At 48.5% G+C, this 21,231-nt stretch overlaps 1 protein-coding gene across 13 annotated transcripts in view; it reads left to right on the plus strand.

Annotated features, from left to right (window-relative positions):
* The window catches only part of SCRIB (scribble planar cell polarity protein), a 399,297-nt gene that overhangs the window by 101,615 nt on the left and 276,451 nt on the right, over positions 1-21,231 (plus strand). For all 13 annotated transcript variants that reach the window (XM_068238215.1, XM_068238207.1, XM_068238205.1 and 10 more), the window contains exons 6-12: positions 281-344; positions 435-509; positions 1,418-1,562; positions 3,909-4,027; positions 5,975-6,174; positions 11,094-11,260; positions 20,986-21,113. In XM_068238215.1, the coding sequence (XP_068094316.1) occupies positions 281-344; positions 435-509; positions 1,418-1,562; positions 3,909-4,027; positions 5,975-6,174; positions 11,094-11,260; positions 20,986-21,113 (898 nt within the window). The remainder of the gene's footprint in view (positions 1-280; positions 345-434; positions 510-1,417; positions 1,563-3,908; positions 4,028-5,974; positions 6,175-11,093; positions 11,261-20,985; positions 21,114-21,231) is intronic.

Below are 21,231 nucleotides of genomic sequence, written 5' to 3' on the forward strand. Positions count from 1 at the left end.
GACTACTTTTAATGCGGCGGGGAGCGGCGAAATTGTGACAGAGGGTAGTAGGAGATGTTCCCTAACACACTGGTATGTTTACTTTTGTGCGATTTTAACAATACAGATTCTCTTTAAGTGTTGGTGAAATATAAAGGTTTTCACACCTTGTCCGAGGCATTGAACTATTTCACACTGTTCAGCAGCAGAGAGATGATGTTTCTTTCTCTTGGCGGTAGTATGACAGCAGATGCCGGACACTGTTGCACACTGACTCCCTCTGATGTCATCTCCTCTGCAGGTCTTTGTCATTCCTGGTGAAATTGGAACATTTGGATCTCGGCAGTAATGATCTGCAGGTTCTGGTGAGGAGGATAGTGTAACGTTGTTGTGATTTCTGTCTGTTGTCTGTCCTGTGTGTGGTGATAAATCTCCTCCATTGTCTTCCTGCACAGCCTGACACGCTGGGAGCTCTTCCCAACCTTCGGGAATTGTGGCTGGACAGGAACCAGCTGACCTCTCTGCCTCCGGTGAGTGCCGAACACCTTCAGTAGTAGCACCAAGACGCCGAGCCGGGCAAGGCTGCACTTCCTGTTATCTGTTGTTCTTCCTCAGCAGCTAAATCTAGTCCTACAAGTCATGTTACTGCTTTACAGGCAGGGGGGGGGGGGGAGGTCACACTAGCTGGGTAAGCAGGTAAGAGACCAGTGGCAGGATTGAATGATGATATGATGGATATGATGCTATTAGGAGGGGGCACAACACATTTCTGGCGTTGCCCTTCCTCAGGTGGTAACCAGGATGGTGTGATTTGACTCCTTTATGGGGCGTGTCCCTCCAGTAGAGGAGTTTAGGGGGCGTGTCCCTCCAGTAGAGGAGTTTATGGGGCGTGTCCCTCCAGTAGAGCCGTTTAGAGGGCGTGTCCCACCAGTAGAGGCGTTTAGGGGGCGTGTCCCTCCAGTAGAGCCGTTTAGGGGGCGTGTCCCTCCAGTAGAGGCGTTTAGGGGGCATGTCCCTCCAGTAGAGGCGTTTAGGGGGCGTGTCCCTCCAGTAGAGGCGTTTAGGGGGCGTGTCCCTCCAGTAGAGGCGTTTAGGGGTCGTGTCCCTGCAGTAGAGGTGTTTATGGGGCATGTCCCTACAGTAGAGGCGTTTAGGGGGCGTGTCCCTCCAGTAAAGGCGTTTAGGGGGCGTGTCCCTCCAGTAGAGGCGTTTAGGGGGCGTGTCCCTCCAGTAGAGGCGTTTAGGGGGCGTGTCCCTCCAGTAGAGGAGTTTAGGGGGTGTGTCCCTGCAGTAGAGGAGTGTGTGAGATTGGGATGAAGTGACCCACCAGATATGAACTCTTTACTGCTGTTATAATAGGACTTTATGGGACTCTGTTGTATGTACCTGTTGCCTGGTCTGTTGCCCAGTAATCTGTATAACGCTGTTTGTATTGCAGGAGTTGGGGAACCTGCGGAGATTAGTGTGCCTGGATGTGTCTGAGAATAAACTGGAGGAGCTGCCTGCAGAGATCAGCGGTCTGGTGTCTCTCACAGATCTGCTGCTGTCTCAGAACCTGCTCACCACGTTACCATCCGGCATAGGTGAGTATACTTCCCATTGGCTCACATTGATCAGTGTCAGGAGGCAATGAAATCGTCTCCTGACCGGATCACAGAGCTCTGCCGTCATAGCGACAGCGCAGCGAGGGGCCTGCGGCGATGGGAGCGAGCGGGCGTGTCCATGAGGCGGTGGTCCTTAGCCAGATACTGCTGGTACAGAAGTAGTTAAAGCACACCTAAAGTGATAGGAACACGGAGGCTGCCATATTTATTTCCTGCTAAGCAATACCAGCTGCCTGGCAGCCCTGATGATCCTCTGCCTCTACGACTTATAGCCCCTGAACAAGCATGCGGATCAGGTGACTGAAGTGTGACTAGATTAGCCTCATGCTAGTTTCTGGTGTGTGATTCAGACACTACTGCAGCCAGAGAGATCAGCAGGACTGCCAAGAAACTGGTATTGTTTAACAGGAAGTAAATATGGCAGCCTCCATATTCTTCTCACCTCAGGTGTCCCTTAACCTCCTTAGCGGTATGCCCAACATTGTGTCAGACATACATACCGCTTGCTGTCCTCAGGAGTGCCCCAAGCAGAAGTATTGTGATCCAATGGCTTTAAACCCCTTTAGCTAGCACTAGGCTAGCTAGTACAATTGTCCGGCACCCCCCCCCCCATCCCCCACGATTACCCCGTTAATACATTACCCCCACCCCCCCAGATCCAGCAATCGGCGCAGCCTCCTCGCACAGCTTCGGTCTCTCTATGGGGAGGACCGGGTTTGTGCATGATGTCGGCGACATCATGTGCAATCCTCCCCATAGTGAAGACCGGAGCGGTGCGGGGAGGCTGCGCGATCGCTGGATCCGGGGGGAGGGGGGGGGTAATGTATTAACGGGGAAATCGCGGGGGATCGGGGGGTACCGGACAGTTGTACTAGCTAGGCTAGTGCTAGCTAAAGGGTTTAAAGCCATTGGATCGCAATACTTCTTCTTGGGGACACAAACTGGCAAAACCTCCTGAGTGGCGTAACGTTCAGGAGGTTGAAGTGTACATGAAGTGACGTGAGGGTGTATTCGCTATACCAGAGTTCCCCAGCCCTGTCCTCCAGGTCCACCAACAGTGCATGCTTAGCAGGAAACCACCAACATGTACAGGAGGGGTAATCAGTGTCTCAGCAGAGCTGATTGGCTACCTCTGCGGATTTCCACAAAACATGCACTGTTGGTGGCCTTGAGGACAAGGTTGGGGAACTCTGCGCTATACTGTGGTAAGCAGAATAACATGAATTAATCTCACCCTAGGATGCACAGAGCAGAAGGCAATAGATGACATGCAGTGAATGCCGCTATACTCCTCGCATGTGATAATCTATGCATGTAGTTACCGCAGCTTCATGAGATAAACATCAGGAGCTATGTATGGTACTGTATGTATTACACCCAGAGCCCTCACTGGTTTCCAGGACACTACAGGAGTAAGCTACAATATGTAAACAAGCTTGTTAAACAACTTGTAGAATTCAGTTTCCTGAAAAGTAAATAGAAGCCAAAACAGCAAGGAAAGAGTGAGAGAAGGCTTGTGACAAGGCTTTAGTGCTGGGAAGTTCATTATAATCAGCAGCTGTGACAAATCTGTGCTAATGAACTCTAGATATAAAGAAGTCCTGGAGCGAAGGAACTAACTTATATACTTAGCTATGGAGAGGGAGGCTCTGCATTCCATGGAGCCGTCCCAGTCCTCTCCCCTCCCCTTCGTTCTTCCACTGTCCCCTGTTCCCCTGAACTCCTAGGCAAGAGTCGCACGTACTTCTGGAGTATTTCTCACCTCGGGTTCACTTTAAGAGCGCCGCAGCCAGCTTGGGCACGCTCATTAGAGTTTGCATTTTAATTAAAGTTTACCGGAGATCATGAATGAGAAAGATGTTATACTCACCCGGGGCTTCCTCCTGCCTCATAAGCAAGTCTGAGTCCCTTGCCATCCTCCCGCTGTCTACCGGTCAGCCGCGATCAGCCCCGGTAATTGCTTCAGTCCCGGTCTTCTGCACAGGAGGGCCACGCACGCGACCCCGACTGGACCTGGCTGAGGGGAGCCACGCGGGAGGACAGAGAGGGACGCAGCGGTGCTCACGGGGCTGGAGGAAGCCCTGGGTAAGAATAACATCCTTCTAATTCATGATCTCAGGTACATTGTAAGCAGAGAATAGACCTGAGACTGGGAAGTCTTTGGATCAGTTTTTCCCCTAAAAGTGAATTTGTTCCGTTTGCATTTCTTCCCATGATACACGGAGGATAACTTCTGCTTTAGCCGTGTGATAGACCTGTCTTGTGATGTTCTGGTAATGCTGCCCGGTCTGCTGCCTCCCTCATTCATGTACTGTGTGCTTTCAGGTCAGCTCAAGCAGTTGTCCATCCTGAAGATCGATCAGAACCGTCTGACCCAACTCACTGAATCCATCGGAGACTGTGAGAATCTGAGCGAGGTGATTCTGACGGAGAACCTGCTGACGGTGAGTTTCATGTAACGGGTGATCTGATGAGCGATTCTCTGCTGAGGAACGGAATGCTTACGGAGTAATGTGAACTGTTCTTTAAGTGAGCCGGAGCTCGGGTACAAAATACTGACCTGAAGAGAGGCCTCCGGACCCTACTGAGGCTTCCTGCTCTGATGTCTCCGTTGGTGAGCGCCGACTGTGTACTGACTGCACAGCCCTGCTTGATGCCTGTGGCATATACATGGGATGTGAAAGTTTGGGCAACCTTGTTAATCATCATGATTTTCCTGTATAAATCATTGGTTGTTACGAAAAAAAATGTCAATTAAATATATCATATAGGAGACACACCCAGAGATATTTGAGAAGTGAAATGAAGTTTTGGATTTACAGAAAGTGTTTTAATCAAAATTAGGCAGGTGCATAAATGTGGGCACTGTTGTCATTTTATTGATTCCAAACCCTTTAGAACTAATTATTGGAACTTAAATTGTCTGTGACCCCTGACCTACATACACAGGTGAATCTCATTAGGAGAAAGCATTTAAGGGGGTCAGTTGAAAATTTCCCTCCTTTTTCATTTTTTTTCTAAAGAGAAGCAACATGAGGGTCTCAAAACAACTTTCAAATGACCTGAAGATGAAGATTGTTCACCATCATTAGGGGAAGGATACAGAAAGCTGTCTCAGAGATTTCAGCTGTCTGTTTCCACAGTTAGAAACATATAAGGGAAATGGATGACCACAGGCTCAGTTCAAGTTAAGGCTCGAAGTGGCAGACCAAAAAACAGAAATGGCGAATGGTGAGAACAGTCAGTCAACCCACAGACCAGCACCAAAGACCTACAACATCATCTTACTGCAGATGAAGTCACTGTGCATCGTTCAACCATTCGGTGCACTTTACACAAGGAGATGCTGTATGGGAGAGGGATGCAGAGGAAGCTTTTTCTCTGCCCACAGCACAAACAGAGCCGCTTGAGGTATGCTAAAGCACATTTGGACAACCCAGCTTCATTTTGGAATAAGGTGCTGTGGACTGATGAAACAAACTTATTTGGGCATTAACAAGGGGCGTTCTGCATGGAGGAAAAACAACACAGCATTCCAAGAAATACACCTGCTACCTACAGTAAAATATGGTGGTGGTTCCATCATGCTGCGGGGCTGTGTGGCCAGTGCAGGGACTGGGAATCTTGTCAGAGTTGAGGGACGCATGGATTCCACTCAGTATCAGCAGATTCTGGAGACCAATGTCCAGGAATCAGTGACAAAGCTGAAGCTGCGCCGGGGCTGGATCTTTCAACAAGACAACGACCCTAAACACTGTTCAAAATCCACTAAGGCATTCATGCAGAGGAACAAGTACAACGTTCTGGAATGGCCATCTCAGTCCCCAGACCTGAATATAATTGAAAATCTGTTAGAGACCTGTCCATGCTCAGAGGCCATCAAACCTGAATGAACTAGAGCTGTTTTATAAAGAGGAATGGTCCAAAATACCTTCAACCAGAATCCAGACTCTCATTGGAACCTACAGGAAGCATTTAGAGGCTGTAATTTCTGCAAAAGGAGGATCTACTAGATATTGATTTCATTTCTTTTTGTGGTGCCCAAATTTATGCACCTGTCTAATTTTGTTTAAACAATTATTGTACACTTTCTGTGAATCCAATAAACTTTATTTCACTTCTCAGATATCACTGTGTGTGTCTCCTATATGATATATTTAACTGACATTTTTTATATTGTAACAACCAACAATTTATACAGGAAAATCATGATGATTAGCAAGCTTGCCCAAACTTTGGCACCCCACTGTATTTGCTATTCTACTACTATTTTCTTCTGTTGTTACAATACTGAAATATAATAAGTAATAGTAAATGTTTGTGTCCCGAGTACATATTTCTGGATAATGGAGTTGTAATGTCACTGGTTTGTTTCTTTTCCCTCTTCTCAGTATCTGCCTAAATCTGTGGGAAAACTGACCAAACTGACCAATCTGAATGTGGACCGAAATCGTCTGACCTCCCTGCCTAACGAGATTGGAGGTTGCTCCAGCCTGAATATGCTGTGCCTGCGTGATAACCAGCTGACCTCTCTCCCGCCAGAGCTGGCCAACGCTACTGAGCTCCACGTGCTGGACGTGGCGGGGAACAGGTACCGGGAACAAGGCCGTTACATGTACACGTGTGGATCTGTGTGGCTGGTGTATGTAGCTGTACACGTGTGGCTGGTGTATGTAGCTGTACACGTGTGGAGTTGTGTGGCTGGTGTATGTAGCTGTACACGTGTGGATCTGTGTGGCTGGTGTATGTAGCTGTACACGTGTGGAGTTGTGTGGCTGGTGTATGTAGCTGTACACGTGTGGATCTGTGTGGCTGGTGTATGTAGCTGTACACGGTTGGGTCTGTGTGGTTGGTGTATGTAGCTGTACACATGTGGATCTGTGTGGCTGGTGTATGTAGCTGTACACGTGTGGATCTGTGTGGCTGGTGTATGTAGCTGTACACGTGTGGATCTGTGTGGCTGGTGTATGTAGCTGTACACGTGTGGAGTTGTGTGGCTGGTGTATGTAGCTGTACACGTGTGGATCTGTGTGGCTGGTGTATGTAGCTGTACACGTGTGGATCTGTGTGGCTGGTGTATGTAGCTGTACACGTGTGGATCTGTGTGGCTGGTGTATGTAGCTGTACACGTGTGGATCTGTGTGGCTGGTGTATGTAGCTGTACACGTGTGGATCTGTGTGGCTAGTGTATGTAGCTGTACACGTGTGGATCTGTGTGGTTGGTGTATGTAGCTGTACACATGTGCATCTGTGTGGCTGGTGTATGTAGCTGTACACATGTGGATCTGTGTGGCTGGTGTATGTAGCTGTACACGTGTGGATCTGTGTGGCTGGTGTATGTAGCTGTACACGTGTGGATCTGTGTGGCTGGTGTATGTAGCTGTACACGTGTGGATCTGTGTGGCTGGTGTATGTAGCTGTACACGTGTGGATCTGTGTGGCTGGTGTATGTAGCTGTACACGTGTGGAGTTGTGTGGCTGGTGTATGTAGCTGTACACATGTGGATCTGTGTGGCTGGTGCATGTAGCCGTACACGTGTGGATCTGTGTGGCTGGTGTATGTAGCTGTACACGTGTGGATCTGTGTGGCTGGTGTATGTAGCTGTACACGTGTGGATCTGTGTGGCTGGTGTATGTAGCTGTACACGTGTGGATCTGTGTGGCTGGTGTGTGTAGCTGTACACGTGTGGATCTGTGTGGCTGGTGTATGTAGCTGTACACGTGTGGATCTGTGTGGCTGGTGTATGTAGCTGCACACATGTGGATCTGTGTGGCTGGTGTATGTAGCTGTACACGTGTGGATCTGTGTGGCTGGTGTATGTAGCTGTACACGTGTGGAGTTGTGTGGCTGGTGTATGTAGCTGTACACATGTGGAGTTGTGTGGCTGGTGTATGTAGCCGTACACATGTGGATCTGTGTGGCTGGTGCATGTAGCCGTACACGTGTGGATCTGTGTGGCTGGTGTATGTAGCTGTACACGTGTGGATCTGTGTGGCTGGTGTATGTAGCTGTACACGTGTGGGTCTGTGTGGCTGGTGTATGTAGCTGTACACGTGTGGGTCTGTGTGGCTGGTGTATGTAGCTGTACACGTGTGGATCTGTGTGGCTGGTGTATGTAGCTGTACACGTGTGGATCTGTGTGGCTAGTGTATGTAGCTGTACACGTGTGGATCTGTGTGGCTGGTGTATGTAGCTGTACACGTGTGGATCTGTGTGGCTGGTGTATGTAGCTGTACACGTGTGGAGTTGTGTGGCTGGTGTATGTAGCTGTACACGTGTGGATCTGTGTGGCTGGTGTATGTAGCTGTACACGTGTGGAGTTGTGTGGCTGGTGTATGTAGCTGTACACATGTGGATCTGTGTGGCTGGTGTATGTAGCTGTACACATGTGGATCTGTGTGGCTGGTGTATGTAGCTGTACACGTGTGGATCTGTGTGGCTGGTGTATGTAGCTGTACACATGTGGATCTGTGTGGCTGGTGTATGTAGCTGTACACGTGTGGATCTGTGTGGCTGGTGTATGTAGCTGTACACGTGTGGGTCTGTGTGGTTGGTGTATGTAGCTGTACACGTGTGGGTCTGTGTGGCTGGTGTATGTAGCTGTACATGTGTGGAGTTGTGTGGCTGGTGTATGTAGCTGTACACGTGTGGAGTTGTGTGGCTGGTGTATGTAGCTGTACACGTGTGGATCTGTGTGGCTGGTGTATGTAGCTTTACACGTGTGGGTCTGTGTTGCTGGTGTATGTAGCTGTACACGTGTGGATCTGTGTGGCTGCTGTATGTAGCTGTACACGTGTGGATCTGTGTGGCTGGTGTATGTAGCTGTACACGTGTGGATCTGTGTGGCTGGTGTATGTAGCTGTACACGTGTGTATCCGTGTGGCTGGTGTATTTAGCTGTACACGTGTGGATCTGTGTGGCTGGTGTATGTAGCTGTACACGTGTGGATCTGTGTGGCTGGTGTATGTAGCTGTACACGTGTGGAGTTGTGTGGCTGGTGCATGTAGCTGTACACATGTGGATCTGTGTGGCTGGTGTATGTAGCTGTACACGTGTGGATCTGTGTGGCTGGTGTATGTAGCTGTACACGTGTGGATCTGTGTGGCTGGTGTATGTAGCTGTACACGTGTGGGTCTGTGTGGCTGGTGTATGTAGCTGTACACGTGTGGATCTGTGTGGCTGGTGTATGTAGCTGTACACGTGTGGATCTGTGTGGCTGGTGTATGTAGCTGTACACGTGTGGGTCTGTGTGGCTGGTGTATGTAGCTGTACACGTGTGGATCTGTGTGGCTGGTGTATGTAGCTGTACACGTGTGGGTCTGTGTGGCTGGTGTATGTAGCTGTACACGTGTGGATCCGTGTGGCTGGTGTATTTAGCTGTACACGTGTGGAGTTGTGTGGCTGGTGCATGTAGCTGTACACATGTGGATCTGTGTGGCTGGTGTATGTAGCTGTACACGTGTGGATCTGTGTGGCTGGTGTATGTAGCTGTACACGTGTGGATCTGTGTGGCTGGTGTATGTAGCTGTACACGTGTGGGTCTGTGTGGCTGGTGTATGTAGCTGTACACGTGTGGATCTGTGTGGCTGGTGTATGTAGCTGTACACGTGTGGATCTGTGTGGCTGGTGTATGTAGCTGTACACGTGTGGGTCTGTGTGGCTGGTGTATGTAGCTGTACACGTGTGGATCTGTGTGGCTGGTGTATGTAGCTGTACACGTGTGGGTCTGTGTGGCTGGTGTATGTAGCTGTACACGTGTGGATCCGTGTGGCTGGTGTATTTAGCTGTACACGTGTGGATCTGTGTGGCTGGTGTATGTAGCTGTACACGTGTGGATCTGTGTGGCTGGTGTATGTAGCTGTACACGTGTGGAGTTGTGTGGCTGGTGCATGTAGCTGTACACATGTGGATCTGTGTGGCTGGTGTATGTAGCTGTACACGTGTGGATCTGTGTGGCTGGTGTATGTAGCTGTACATGTGTGGATCTGTGTGGCTGGTGTATGTAGCTGTACACGTGTGGATCTGTGTGGCTGCTGTATGTAGCTGTACACGTGTGGATCTGTGTGGCTGGTGTATGTAGCTGTACACGTGTGGATCTGTGTGGCTGGTGTATGTAGCTGTACACGTGTGGATCTGTGTGGCTGGTGTATGTAGCTGTACACGTGTGTATCTGTGTGGCTGCTGTATGTAGCTGTACACGTGTGGGTCTGTGTTGCTGGTGTATGTAGCTGTACACGTGTGGATCTGTGTGGCTGGTGTATGTAGCTGTACACGTGTGGATCTGTGTGGCTGGTGTATGTAGCTGTACACGTGTGGGTCTGTGTGGCTGGTGTATGTAGCTGTACACGTGTGGATCCGTGTGGCTGGTGTATTTAGCTGTACACGTGTGGATCTGTGTGGCTGGTGTATGTAGCTGTACACGTGTGGATCTGTGTGGCTGGTGTATGTAGCTGTACACGTGTGGAGTTGTGTGGCTGGTGCATGTAGCTGTACACATGTGGATCTGTGTGGCTGGTGTATGTAGCTGTACACGTGTGGATCTGTGTGGCTGGTGTATGTAGCTGTACACGTGTGGATCTGTGTGGCTGGTGTATGTAGCTGTACACGTGTGGGTCTGTGTGGCTGGTGTATGTAGCTGTACACGTGTGGATCTGTGTGGCTGGTGTATGTAGCTGTACACGTGTGGATCTGTGTGGCTGGTGTATGTAGCTGTACACGTGTGGGTCTGTGTGGCTGGTGTATGTAGCTGTACACGTGTGGATCTGTGTGGCTGGTGTATGTAGCTGTACACGTGTTGGTCTGTGTGGCTGGTGTATGTAGCTGTACACGTGTGGATCCGTGTGGCTGGTGTATTTAGCTGTACACGTGTGGATCTGTGTGGCTGGTGTATGTAGCTGTACACGTGTGGATCTGTGTGGCTGGTGTATGTAGCTGTACACGTGTGGAGTTGTGTGGCTGGTGCATGTAGCTGTACACATGTGGATCTGTGTGGCTGGTGTATGTAGCTGTACACGTGTGGAGTTGTGTGGCTGGTGTATGTAGCTGTACACGTGTGGATCTGTGTGGCTGGTGTATGTAGCTGTACACGTGTGGGTCTGTGTGGCTGGTGTATGTAGCTGTACACGTGTGGAGTTGTGTGGCTGGTGCATGTAGCTGTACACATGTGGATCTGTGTGGCTGGTGTATGTAGCTGTACACGTGTGGAGTTGTGTGGCTGGTGTATGTAGCTGTACACGTGTGGGTCTGTGTGGCTGGTGTATGTAGCTGTACACGTGTGGGTCTGTGTGGCTGGTGTATGTAGCTGTACACGTGTGGAGTTGTGTGGCTGGTGCATGTAGCTGTACACGTGTGGGTCTGTGTGGCTGGTGTATGTAGCTGTACACGTGTGGATCTGTGTGGCTGGTGTATGTAGCTGTACACGTGTGGATCCGTGTGCTGTACATGTCATGTTGTCGGGTCTCTGCTGCCTGTTCCCCATGTGATTGTATTCTTTGTGAACTTGTTTCCAGGCTGCTGAACCTGCCTTTTGCTCTGACCAATCTGAACCTGAAGGCTCTGTGGTTGGCTGAGAACCAATCCCAGCCAATGCTAAAATTCCAAACTGAGGATGATGAGAAGACTGGAAGCAAAGTGCTGACCTGCTACCTCCTGCCCCAGCAGCCGTCCCCCAGCATTGGTACTGTTCTTATACTACTGTATGGCCTTTCCTCGCACACAGTCATGTCTCACGTGTGTACAGTGTCATTCATAGCATAATATATATATAATATAGTGTCATGTCTCGCGTGGGTCCGTGTGTACAGTGTCATTCATAATATATATATAATATAGTGTCATGTCTCGCGTGGGTCCGTGTGTACAGTGTCATACTTCACAGATGTAGATATAGTCATGTCTTGCGTGCGTCCGTGTGTACAGTGTAGATATAGTCATGTCTTGCGTCCGTGTGTACAGTGTCATACTACACAGATGTAGATATAGTCATGTCTTGCGTGCGTCCGTGTGTACAGTGTAGATATAGTCATGTCTTGCGTCCGTGTGTACAGTGTCATACTACACAGATGTAGATATAGTCATGTCTTGCGTGCGTCCGTGTGTACAGTGTAGATATAGTCATGTCTTGTGTGCGTGTGTACAGTGTCATAGCACACAGATATACAGGGGTTGGACAAAATAATGGAAGCACCTTGAAAATCAACAAGATATGGTGTAGGTCCACCTTTTGCGTCAATTGCAGCCTCAATTCTCCGAGATATTGATTCATACAAATTGTAAATTGTTTCCAAAGGAATTTTAGCCCATTCTTCAGTTAAAACACCCTCCAGTTCTTATAGAGACGATGGCGGCGGAAATCGACTTCTTACTTGAATCTCTGATAATGACCATAATTGCTCAATAATGTTGAGGTCTGGGGATTGTGGTGGCCAGATGAGATGCTCAACCTCATTAGAATGTTCCTCGTGCCATTCTTTAACAATTCCAGCTGCATGGATTGGGACATTATCATCTTGAAAGATGGCATTCCCCTCTGAGGAAACAGTTCTTGAACCATAGGATGAACTTGGTCGGTCAAAATTCCTAAATAGTCTCGGCTGTTAATTCTTCCATGAAGGGAAATCATTGGCCCGGCGGATTTCCTAGAAATAGCACCCCAGATCATCACAGAACCCCCGCCATGTTTTACGGTTGGGAGAAGGCAGTCTGGATGAAATGCTTCTTTCGGCTGTCTCCAAACGTACACTCGGCCGGAGGTCGGAAATAAGGTAAACGATGATTCGTCAGAGAAAATCACACACTTCCACTGCTCGAAGGACCAATTCTGGTGGTTTCTACACCGCTCTAAACGCTTTGAAACATTTGTCTGAGAGCAGAGGTTTTCTAATTGCAGTTCTTCCGTGGGATTCAGATTGTGCAGGTCGCTGACGAATAGTTTTTGTGGAAACTGGGTTCTGTAGGTGTTCATTCAGCTCTGTAGTGATTTTAGGAGCCGTGGTCTTGCAAGCTTTTCTAACAATTCAATTTAGAGTCTGACGGTCTCTCTCAGACAACTTCGACTTTCGGCCACAACTGTGCTTTGCTGAGGACGTTTTTCCTTCTCTTTCAAAGGCAGTCATTACTTTTCAGACAGTACCTCTTGAAATGCCAAGCATTCAGGTAGTTTATGTTACAGTATCACCTGCCATACGAGCACCAACAATTTGGCCTCAGTCTGAGAAATCTGCCATTTTTATAAATAACCAACTTTGGTTTAACCTCCTTGGCGGTATGGAAGAGCTCAGCTCGTCCATGTACGCCAAGGAGGATTGCTCAGCCCCTGGAGGGTCTTTGTACTTACTTTTTTGCTAGCTACATGTCCTGTCCGATCCGCCGCGATGCACTGCTAAAGGGGCTGCCCACCCCCCGAAACGCCTAGCGCAGCCTGGCGAATCACCGCCAGGCTGCGTAACGGGAAGGATCAGAGCTGCCCATGATGTCATGACGTCAATGACGTCATCTCAGATCATCACTATGGCGACGGGAGAAGCGACAATAGGAACTCACGCTTTTTGCGGGATCTCGGACGCGTAAGTATGGCCGGCGGGGATTGGGAGGGTGGATGCAGACGGCATGGCGTACTGCTGTAGCTAGTAATATGCTAGCTTCAGCAAGAAAAAAAAATTTAAACCGGTAATGCGTATTTATGTCCGCATTACCCAGAACGCTAGGGAGGTTAAATATCTATAAAAAAAAACAATTATTTTAATGAAACATATCACATAACAAAAATAATAAACAAAAAAAAGTGACATGTCAAGTTTTGATTGCTTAAAACATGTTCAAAGATTATGATGCCAAAATGTTAGGGGTTTTCATTATTTTGTCCAACCCCTGTAGATACAGTCATGTCTTGCGTACGTCCGTGTGTACAGTGTCATAGCACACAGATGTACAGTAGGTACAGTCATGTCTCGCGAGTGTGCGTCCGTGTGTACTGTCATAGCGCACAGATAGAGGTACAGTCATGTCTCGCGAGTGTGCGTCGGTGTGTACAGTGTCATAGCACACAGATATAGATAGTCATGTCGTGTGTGCGTGCGTCCGTGTGTACTGTGCCATAGCGCACAGATATAGATACAGTCATGTCTTGCGTGCATGCATCCGTGTGTACAGTGTCATAGCGCACAGATATAGATACAGTCATGTCTTGCGTGCATGCATCCGTGTGTACAGTGTCATAGCGCACAGATATAGATACAGTCATGTCTTGCGTGCATCTGTGTGTATATAGTGTGTCATAGCACACAGATACAGTCATGTTTTGCGTGCGTCCGTCCATGTGTACAGTATAGTGTCATAGCACACAGATACAGTCATGTTTTGCGTGCGTCCGTTCATGTGTACAGTACAGTGTCATAGCACACAGATATAGATAGTCATGTCTTGCGTGCATGCGTTGGTGTGTACAGTGTTATAGCACACAGATGTACAGTGGGAAGTGAAAGTTTGGGGAACTTTGTTAATAGTCATGATTTTCCTGTATAAATCGTTGGTTGTTTTGTTGAAAAATGTCAGTTAAATATATCATATAGGAGACACACACAGTGATATTTGAGAAGTGAAATTAAGTTTATTGGATTTACAGAAAGTGTACAAAATTAGACAGGTGCAAAAAAAAAAGAAATTTAATCAATATGTAGTAGATCATCGCTTTGCAGCACTTACAGCCTCTAAACGCTCCTGTAGGTTCCAATGAGAGTCTGGATTCTGGTTGAAGGTATTTTGGACCATTCCTCTTTACAAAACATCTCTAGTTCATTCAGGTGTGATGGCTTCCGAGCATGGACAGCTCTCTAACTCACACCACAGATTTTCAATTACATTCAGGTCTGGGGACTGAGATGGCCATTCCCGAACATTGTGAATGCCTTAGTAGATTTTGAGCAGTGTTTAGGGTCGTTGTCTTGTTGAAAGATCCATCCCCGGCGCAGCTTCAGCTTTGTCACTGATTCCTGGACATTGGTCTCCAGAATCTGCTGTTACTGAGTGGAATCCATGCGTCCCTCAGCATTGACAAGATTCCCAGTCCCTGCATTGGCCACGCAGCCCCAAAGCATGATGGAACCACCACCATATTTCACTGTAGGTAGCAGGTGTTTTTCTTGGAATGCTGTGTGGTTTGTCCCCCATGCATAACTCCCCTTGTTATGCCCAAATAACACAATTTTGGTTTCATCAGTCTACAGCACTTTATTCCAAAATGAAGCTGGCTTGTCCAAATGTGCTTTAGCATACCTCAAGCGGCTCTGTTTGTGCTGTGGGCGGAGAAAGGCTTCCTCTGCATCACTCTCGCATACAGCATCTCCTTGTGTAAAGTGTGCCAAATGGTTGAACGATCCATCTGCAGCAAGATGATGATGTAGGTCTTTGGTGCTGGTCTGTAAGTTGACTCTGACTGTTCTCACCATTCGTTGCTTCTGTCTATTCCGAGAGTTTTCTTGGTCTTCCACTTTGAGCCTTAACTTGAACTGAGCCTGAGCCTCTATTTGTTCCTAACTGTGGAAACCGACAGCTGAAATCTCTGAGACAGCTTCCTGTATCCTTCCCCTAAACCATGATGGTGAACAATCTTTGTCTTCAGGTCATTTGAGAGTTGTTTTGAGACCCCCATATTGCTACTCTTCAGAGAAATTTAAGAGGAGGGAAACTTACAATTGATCCCCTTAAATAATCTTTCTCATAATTGGATTCACCTGTGTATGTAGATCCAATAAACTTCATTTCACTTCTCAAATATCACTGTATGTGTCTCCTATATGATATATTTAACTGCAATTTTTTATTGTAACACCCAACAATTTATACAGGAAAATCATGACGATTAACAAGGTTGCCCAAACGTTCGCGTCCCACTGTAGATACAGTCATGTCTCGCGTGCGAGCCTCGTGTGTACAGTGTCACAGCACACATGTAGATAGTCATGTCTCTCGTGCCTCCGTGTGTACAGTGTCACAGCACACATGTAGATACAGTCATGTCTCTCGTGCCTCCGTGTGCACCGTGTCACAGCACACAGATACAGTCATGTCTCTCGTGCCTCCGTGTGTACAGTGTCACAGCACACATGTAGATACAGTCATGTCTTTCGTGCCTCCGTGTGTACCGTGTCACAGCACACATGTAGATACAGTCATGTCTCTCGTGCGTCCGTGTGTACCGTGTCATAGCACACAGATACAGTCCTGTCTCTCGTGCCTCCGTGTGTACCATGTCATAGCACACAGATATAGATACAGTCATGTCTCGCGAGTGTGCGTCGGTGTGTACAGTGTCATAGCGCACAGATATAGATACAGTCATGTTGTGTGTGCGTGCCTCCGTGTGTACAGTGTCACAGCACACAGATATAGATACAATCATGTCTCGCGAGTGTGCGTCGGTGTGTACAGTGTCATAGCACACAGATATAGATACAGTCATGTCTCGCGAGTGTGCGTCGGTGTGTACCGTGTCATAGCACACAGATATAGATACAGTCATGTCTCGCGAGTGTGCATCCGTGTGTACAGTGTCACAGCACACATGTAGATACAGTCATGTCTCGTGCCTCCGTGTGTACAGTGTCATAGCACACAGATATAGATACAGTCATGTCTCGCGAGTGTGCGTCGGTGTGTACAGTGTCACAGCACACAGATATAGATAGTCATGTCTCGTGAGTGTGCGTCGGTGTGTACAGTGTCACAGCACACAGATATAGATAGTCATGTCTCGCGAGTGTTCGTCGGTGTGTACAGTGTCACAGCACACAGATATAGATACAGTCATGTCTCGCGAGTGTGCGTCGGTGTGTACAGTGTCATAGCACACAGATATAGATACAGTCATGTCTCGCGAGTGTGCGTCGGTGTGTACAGTGTCACAGCACACAGATATAGATACAGTCATGTCTCGCGAGTGTGCGTCGGTGTGTACAGTGTCATAGCACACAGATATAGATACAGTCATGTCTCGCGAGTGTGCGTCGGTGTGTACAGTGTCATAGCACACAGATATAGATACAGTCATGTCTCGCGAGTGTGCGTCGGTGTGTACAGTGTCACAGCACACAGATATAGATACAGTCATGTCTCGCGAGTGTGCGTCGGTGTGTACCGTGTCATAGCGCACAGATATAGGTACAGTCATGTCTCGCGAGTGTGCGTCGGTGTGTACAGTGTCATAGCGCACAGATATAGATACAGTCATGTCTCGCGAGTGTGCGTCGGTGTGTACCGTGTCATAGCGCACAGATATAGATAGTCATGTCTCGCGAGTGTGCGTCGGTGTGTACAGTGTCATAGCACACAGATATAGATAGTCATGTCTCGCGAGTGTGCGTCGGTGTGTACAGTGTCACAGCACACATGTAGATACAGTCATGTCTCTCGTGCCTCCGTGTGTACAGTGTCACAGCACACATGTAGATACAGTCATGTTTCTCGTGCCTCCGTGTGTACAGTGTCACAGCACACATGTAGATAGTCATGTCTCTCGTGCGTCCGTGTGTACCGTGTCACAGCACACAGATACAGTCATGTCTCTCGTGCGTCCGTGTGTACAGTGTCACAGCACACATGTAGATACAGTCTTGTCTCTCGTGCCTCCGTGTGTACAGTGTCATAGCACACAAATACAGTCCTGTCTCTCGTGTGTCCGTGTGTACCATGTCATAGCACACAGATATAGATACAGTCATGTCTCGCGTGCGAGCCTCCGTGTGTACAGTGTCACAGCACACAGATATAGATGCAGTCATGTCTCGCGAGTGTGCGTCCGTGTGTACCGTGTCACAGCACACAGATATAGATACAGTCATGTCTCGCGAGTGTGCGTCGGTGTGTACAGTGTCACAGCACACAGATATAGATACAGTCATGTCTCGCGAGTGTGCGTCGGTGTGTACAGTGTCATAGCACACAGATATAGATACAGTCATGTCTTGCGTGCATGCGTCCGTGTGTACTGTGTCATAGCACACAGATATAGATACAGTCATGTCTCGCGAGTGTGCGTCAGTGTGTACAGTGTCATAGCACACAGATATAGATACAGTCATGTTGTGTGTGAGTGCGTCCGTGTGTACAGTGTCACAGCACACAGATATAGATACAATCATGTCTCGCGAGTGTGCGTCGGTGTGTACAGTGTCATAGCGCACAGATATAGATACAGTCATGTTGTGTGTGCGTGCCTCCGTGTGTACAGTGTCACAGCACACAGATATAGATACAATCATGTCTCGCGAGTGTGCGTCGGTGTGTACAGTGTCATAGCACACAGAAATAGATACAGTCATGTCTCGCGAGTGTGCGTCGGTGTGTACAGTGTCATAGCGCACAGATATAGATACAGTCATGTTGTGTGTGCGTGCGTCCGTGTGTACAGTGTCACAGCACACAGATATAGATACAATCATGTCTCGCGAGTGTGCGTCGGTGTGTACAGTGTCACAGCACACAGATATAGATACAATCATGTCTCGCGAGTGTGCGTCGGTGTGTACAGTGTCACAGCACACAGATATAGATACAATCATGTCTCGCGAGTGTGCGTCGGTGTGTACAGTGTCATAGCACACAGATATAGATACAGTCATGTCTCGTGAGTGTGCGTCGGTGTGTACAGTGTCATAGCACACAGATATAGATACAGTCATGTCTCGCGAGTGTGCATCCGTGTGTACAGTGTCATAGTACACAGATATAGATACAGTCATGTCTCGCGAGTGTGCGTCGGTGTGTACAGTGTCACAGCACACAGATATAGATACAGTCATGTCTCGCGAGTGTGCGTCGGTGTGTACAGTGTCATAGCACACAGATATAGATACAGTCATGTCTCGCGAGTGTGCATCTGTGTGTACAGTGTCATAGCACACAGATATAGATACAGTCATGTCTCGCGAGTGTGCGTCGGTGTGTACAGTGTCACAGCACACAGATATAGATACAATCATGTCTCGCGAGTGTGCGTCGGTGTGTACAGTGTCATAGCACACAGATATAGATACAGTCATGTCTCTCGTGCCTCCGTGTGTACAGTGTCATAGCACACAGATATAGATAGTCATGTTTCTCGAGTGTGCGTCGGTGTGTACAGTGTCATAGCACACAGATATAGATACAGTCATGTCTCGCGAGTGTGCGTCGGTGTGTACAGTGTCACAGCACACAGATATAGATACAGTCATGTCTCGCGAGTGTGCGTCGGTGTGTACAGTGTCACAGCACACAGATATAGATAGTCATGTCTCGCGAGTGTGTGTCGGTGTGTACAGTGTCATAGCACACAGATATAGATACAGTCATGTCTCGCGAGTGTGCGTCGGTGCGTACAGTGTCACAGCACACAGATATAGATACAGTCATGTCTCGCGAGTGTGCGTCGGTGTGTACAGTGTCACAGCACACATATATAGATACAGTCATGTCTCGCGAGTGTGCGTCAGTGTGTACAGTGTCACAGCACACAGATATAGATACAGTCATGTCTCGCGAGTGTGCGTCAGTGTGTACAGTGTCACAGCACACAGATATAGATACAGTCATGTCTCGCGAGTGTGCGTCGGTGTGTACAGTGTCATAGCACACAGATATAGATACAGTCATGTTGTGTGTGCGTGCGTTCGTGTGTACAGTGTCACAGCACACAGATATAGATACAATCGTGTCTCGCGAGTGTGCATCCGTGTGTACAGTGTCATAGCACACAGATATAGATACAGTCATGTCTCGCGAGTGTGCGTCGGTGTGTACAGTGTCATAGCACACAGATATAGATACAGTCATGTCTCGCGAGTGTGCGTCGGTGTGTACAGTGTTATAGCACACAGATATAGATACAGTCATGTCTCGCGAGTGTGCGTCAGTGTGTACAGTGTCACAGCACACAGATATAGATACAGTCATGTCTCGCGAGTGTGCGTCGGTGTGTACAGTGTCATAGCACACAGATATAGATACAGTCATGTCTCGCGAGTGTGCGTCAGTGTGTACAGTGTCACAGCACACAGATATAGATACAGTCATGTCTCTCGTGCCTCCGTGTGTACAGTGTCACAGCACACATGTAGATACAGTCATGTCTCTCGTGCCTCCGTGTGTACAGTGTCACAGCACACATGTAGATACAGTCATGTCTCTCGTGCGTCCGTGTGTACCGTGTCACAGCACACATGTAGATACAGTCATGTCTCTCGTGCCTCCGTGTGTACCGTGTCACAGCACACATGTAGATACAGTCATGTCTCTCGTGCCTCCGTGTGTACCGTGTCACAGCACACAGATATAGATACAGTCCTGTCTCTCGTGCGTCCGTGTGTACCGTGTCACAGCACACATGTAGATACAGTCATGCCTCGTGCCTCCGTGTGTACCATGTCACAGCACACATGTAGATACAGTCATATCTCTCGTGCCTCCGTGTGTACCGTGTCACAGGACACATGTAGATACAGTCATGTCTCTCGTGCCTCCGTGTGTACCGTGTCACAGCACACATGTAGATACAGTCATGTCTCTCGTGCCTCCGTGTGCACCGTGTCACAGCACACATGTAGATACAGTCATGTCTCTCGTGCCTCCGTGTGTACCGTGTCACAGCACACAGATATAGATACAGTCCTGTCTCTCGTGCGTCCGTGTGTAGCGTGTCATAGCACACAGATACAGTCATGTCTCGTGCCTCCGTGTGTACCGTGTCACAGCACACATGTAGATACAGTCATGTCTCTCGTGCCTCCGTGTGTACAGTGTCACAGCACACATGTAGATACAGTCATGTCTCTCGTGCCTCCGTGTGTACCGTGTCATAGCACACAGATACAGTCCTGTCTCTCGTGCCTCCGTGTGTACAGTGTCACAGCACACATGTAGATACAGTCATGTCTCTCGTGCCTCCGTGTGTACAGTGTCACAGCACACATGTAGATACAGTCATGTCTCTCGTGCCTCCGTGTGTACAGTGTCACAGCACACATGTAGATACAGTCATGTCTCTCGTGCCTCCGTGTGTACCGTGTCATAGCACACAGATACAGCCCTGTCTCTCGTGCCTCCGTGTGTACAGTGTCACAGCACACATGTAGATACAGTCATGTCTCTCGTGCCTCCGTGTGTACCGTGTCATAGCACACAGATACAGTCCTGTCTCTCGTGCCTCCGTGTGTACAGTGTCACAGCACACATGTAGATACAGTCATGTCTCTCGTGCCTCCGTGTGTACAGTGTCACAGCACACAGACGTAGATATGAATAGGTAACACACATATAGTGCATACATTCGGCCTGACCAGCTCACTCCTTTCTGTTTCTTGTCATTGAGGGATTTGTCTGACGTTCTGGGAGATATTTCCTCTGTCACCTCCGTCTCGTGTTTTTCAGAGAGCCCGCTGCAGAACAGTGTGGATGACAGCTGGATAGATGGAAACCTCAACCGGGTCAGTATGATTCAGTTCCAGGACGGCCCTGGGGCTGATGAGGAGGACGACGAGGCCGCAGCAGAGAGGAGGGTGAGAAACTCTGACCATTCACATACATACAAGTCATACAAAACCTTCTGTGGTAGAACCCTCGGCCATGCTACCCCTACACTTTAGAACGCCTTGCCACATCCAATCAGAACAACTC

The sequence above is a fragment of the Hyperolius riggenbachi genome, chromosome 5, assembly GCF_040937935.1.
Source record: "Hyperolius riggenbachi isolate aHypRig1 chromosome 5, aHypRig1.pri, whole genome shotgun sequence".
Taxonomy (NCBI): domain Eukaryota; kingdom Metazoa; phylum Chordata; class Amphibia; order Anura; family Hyperoliidae; genus Hyperolius; species Hyperolius riggenbachi.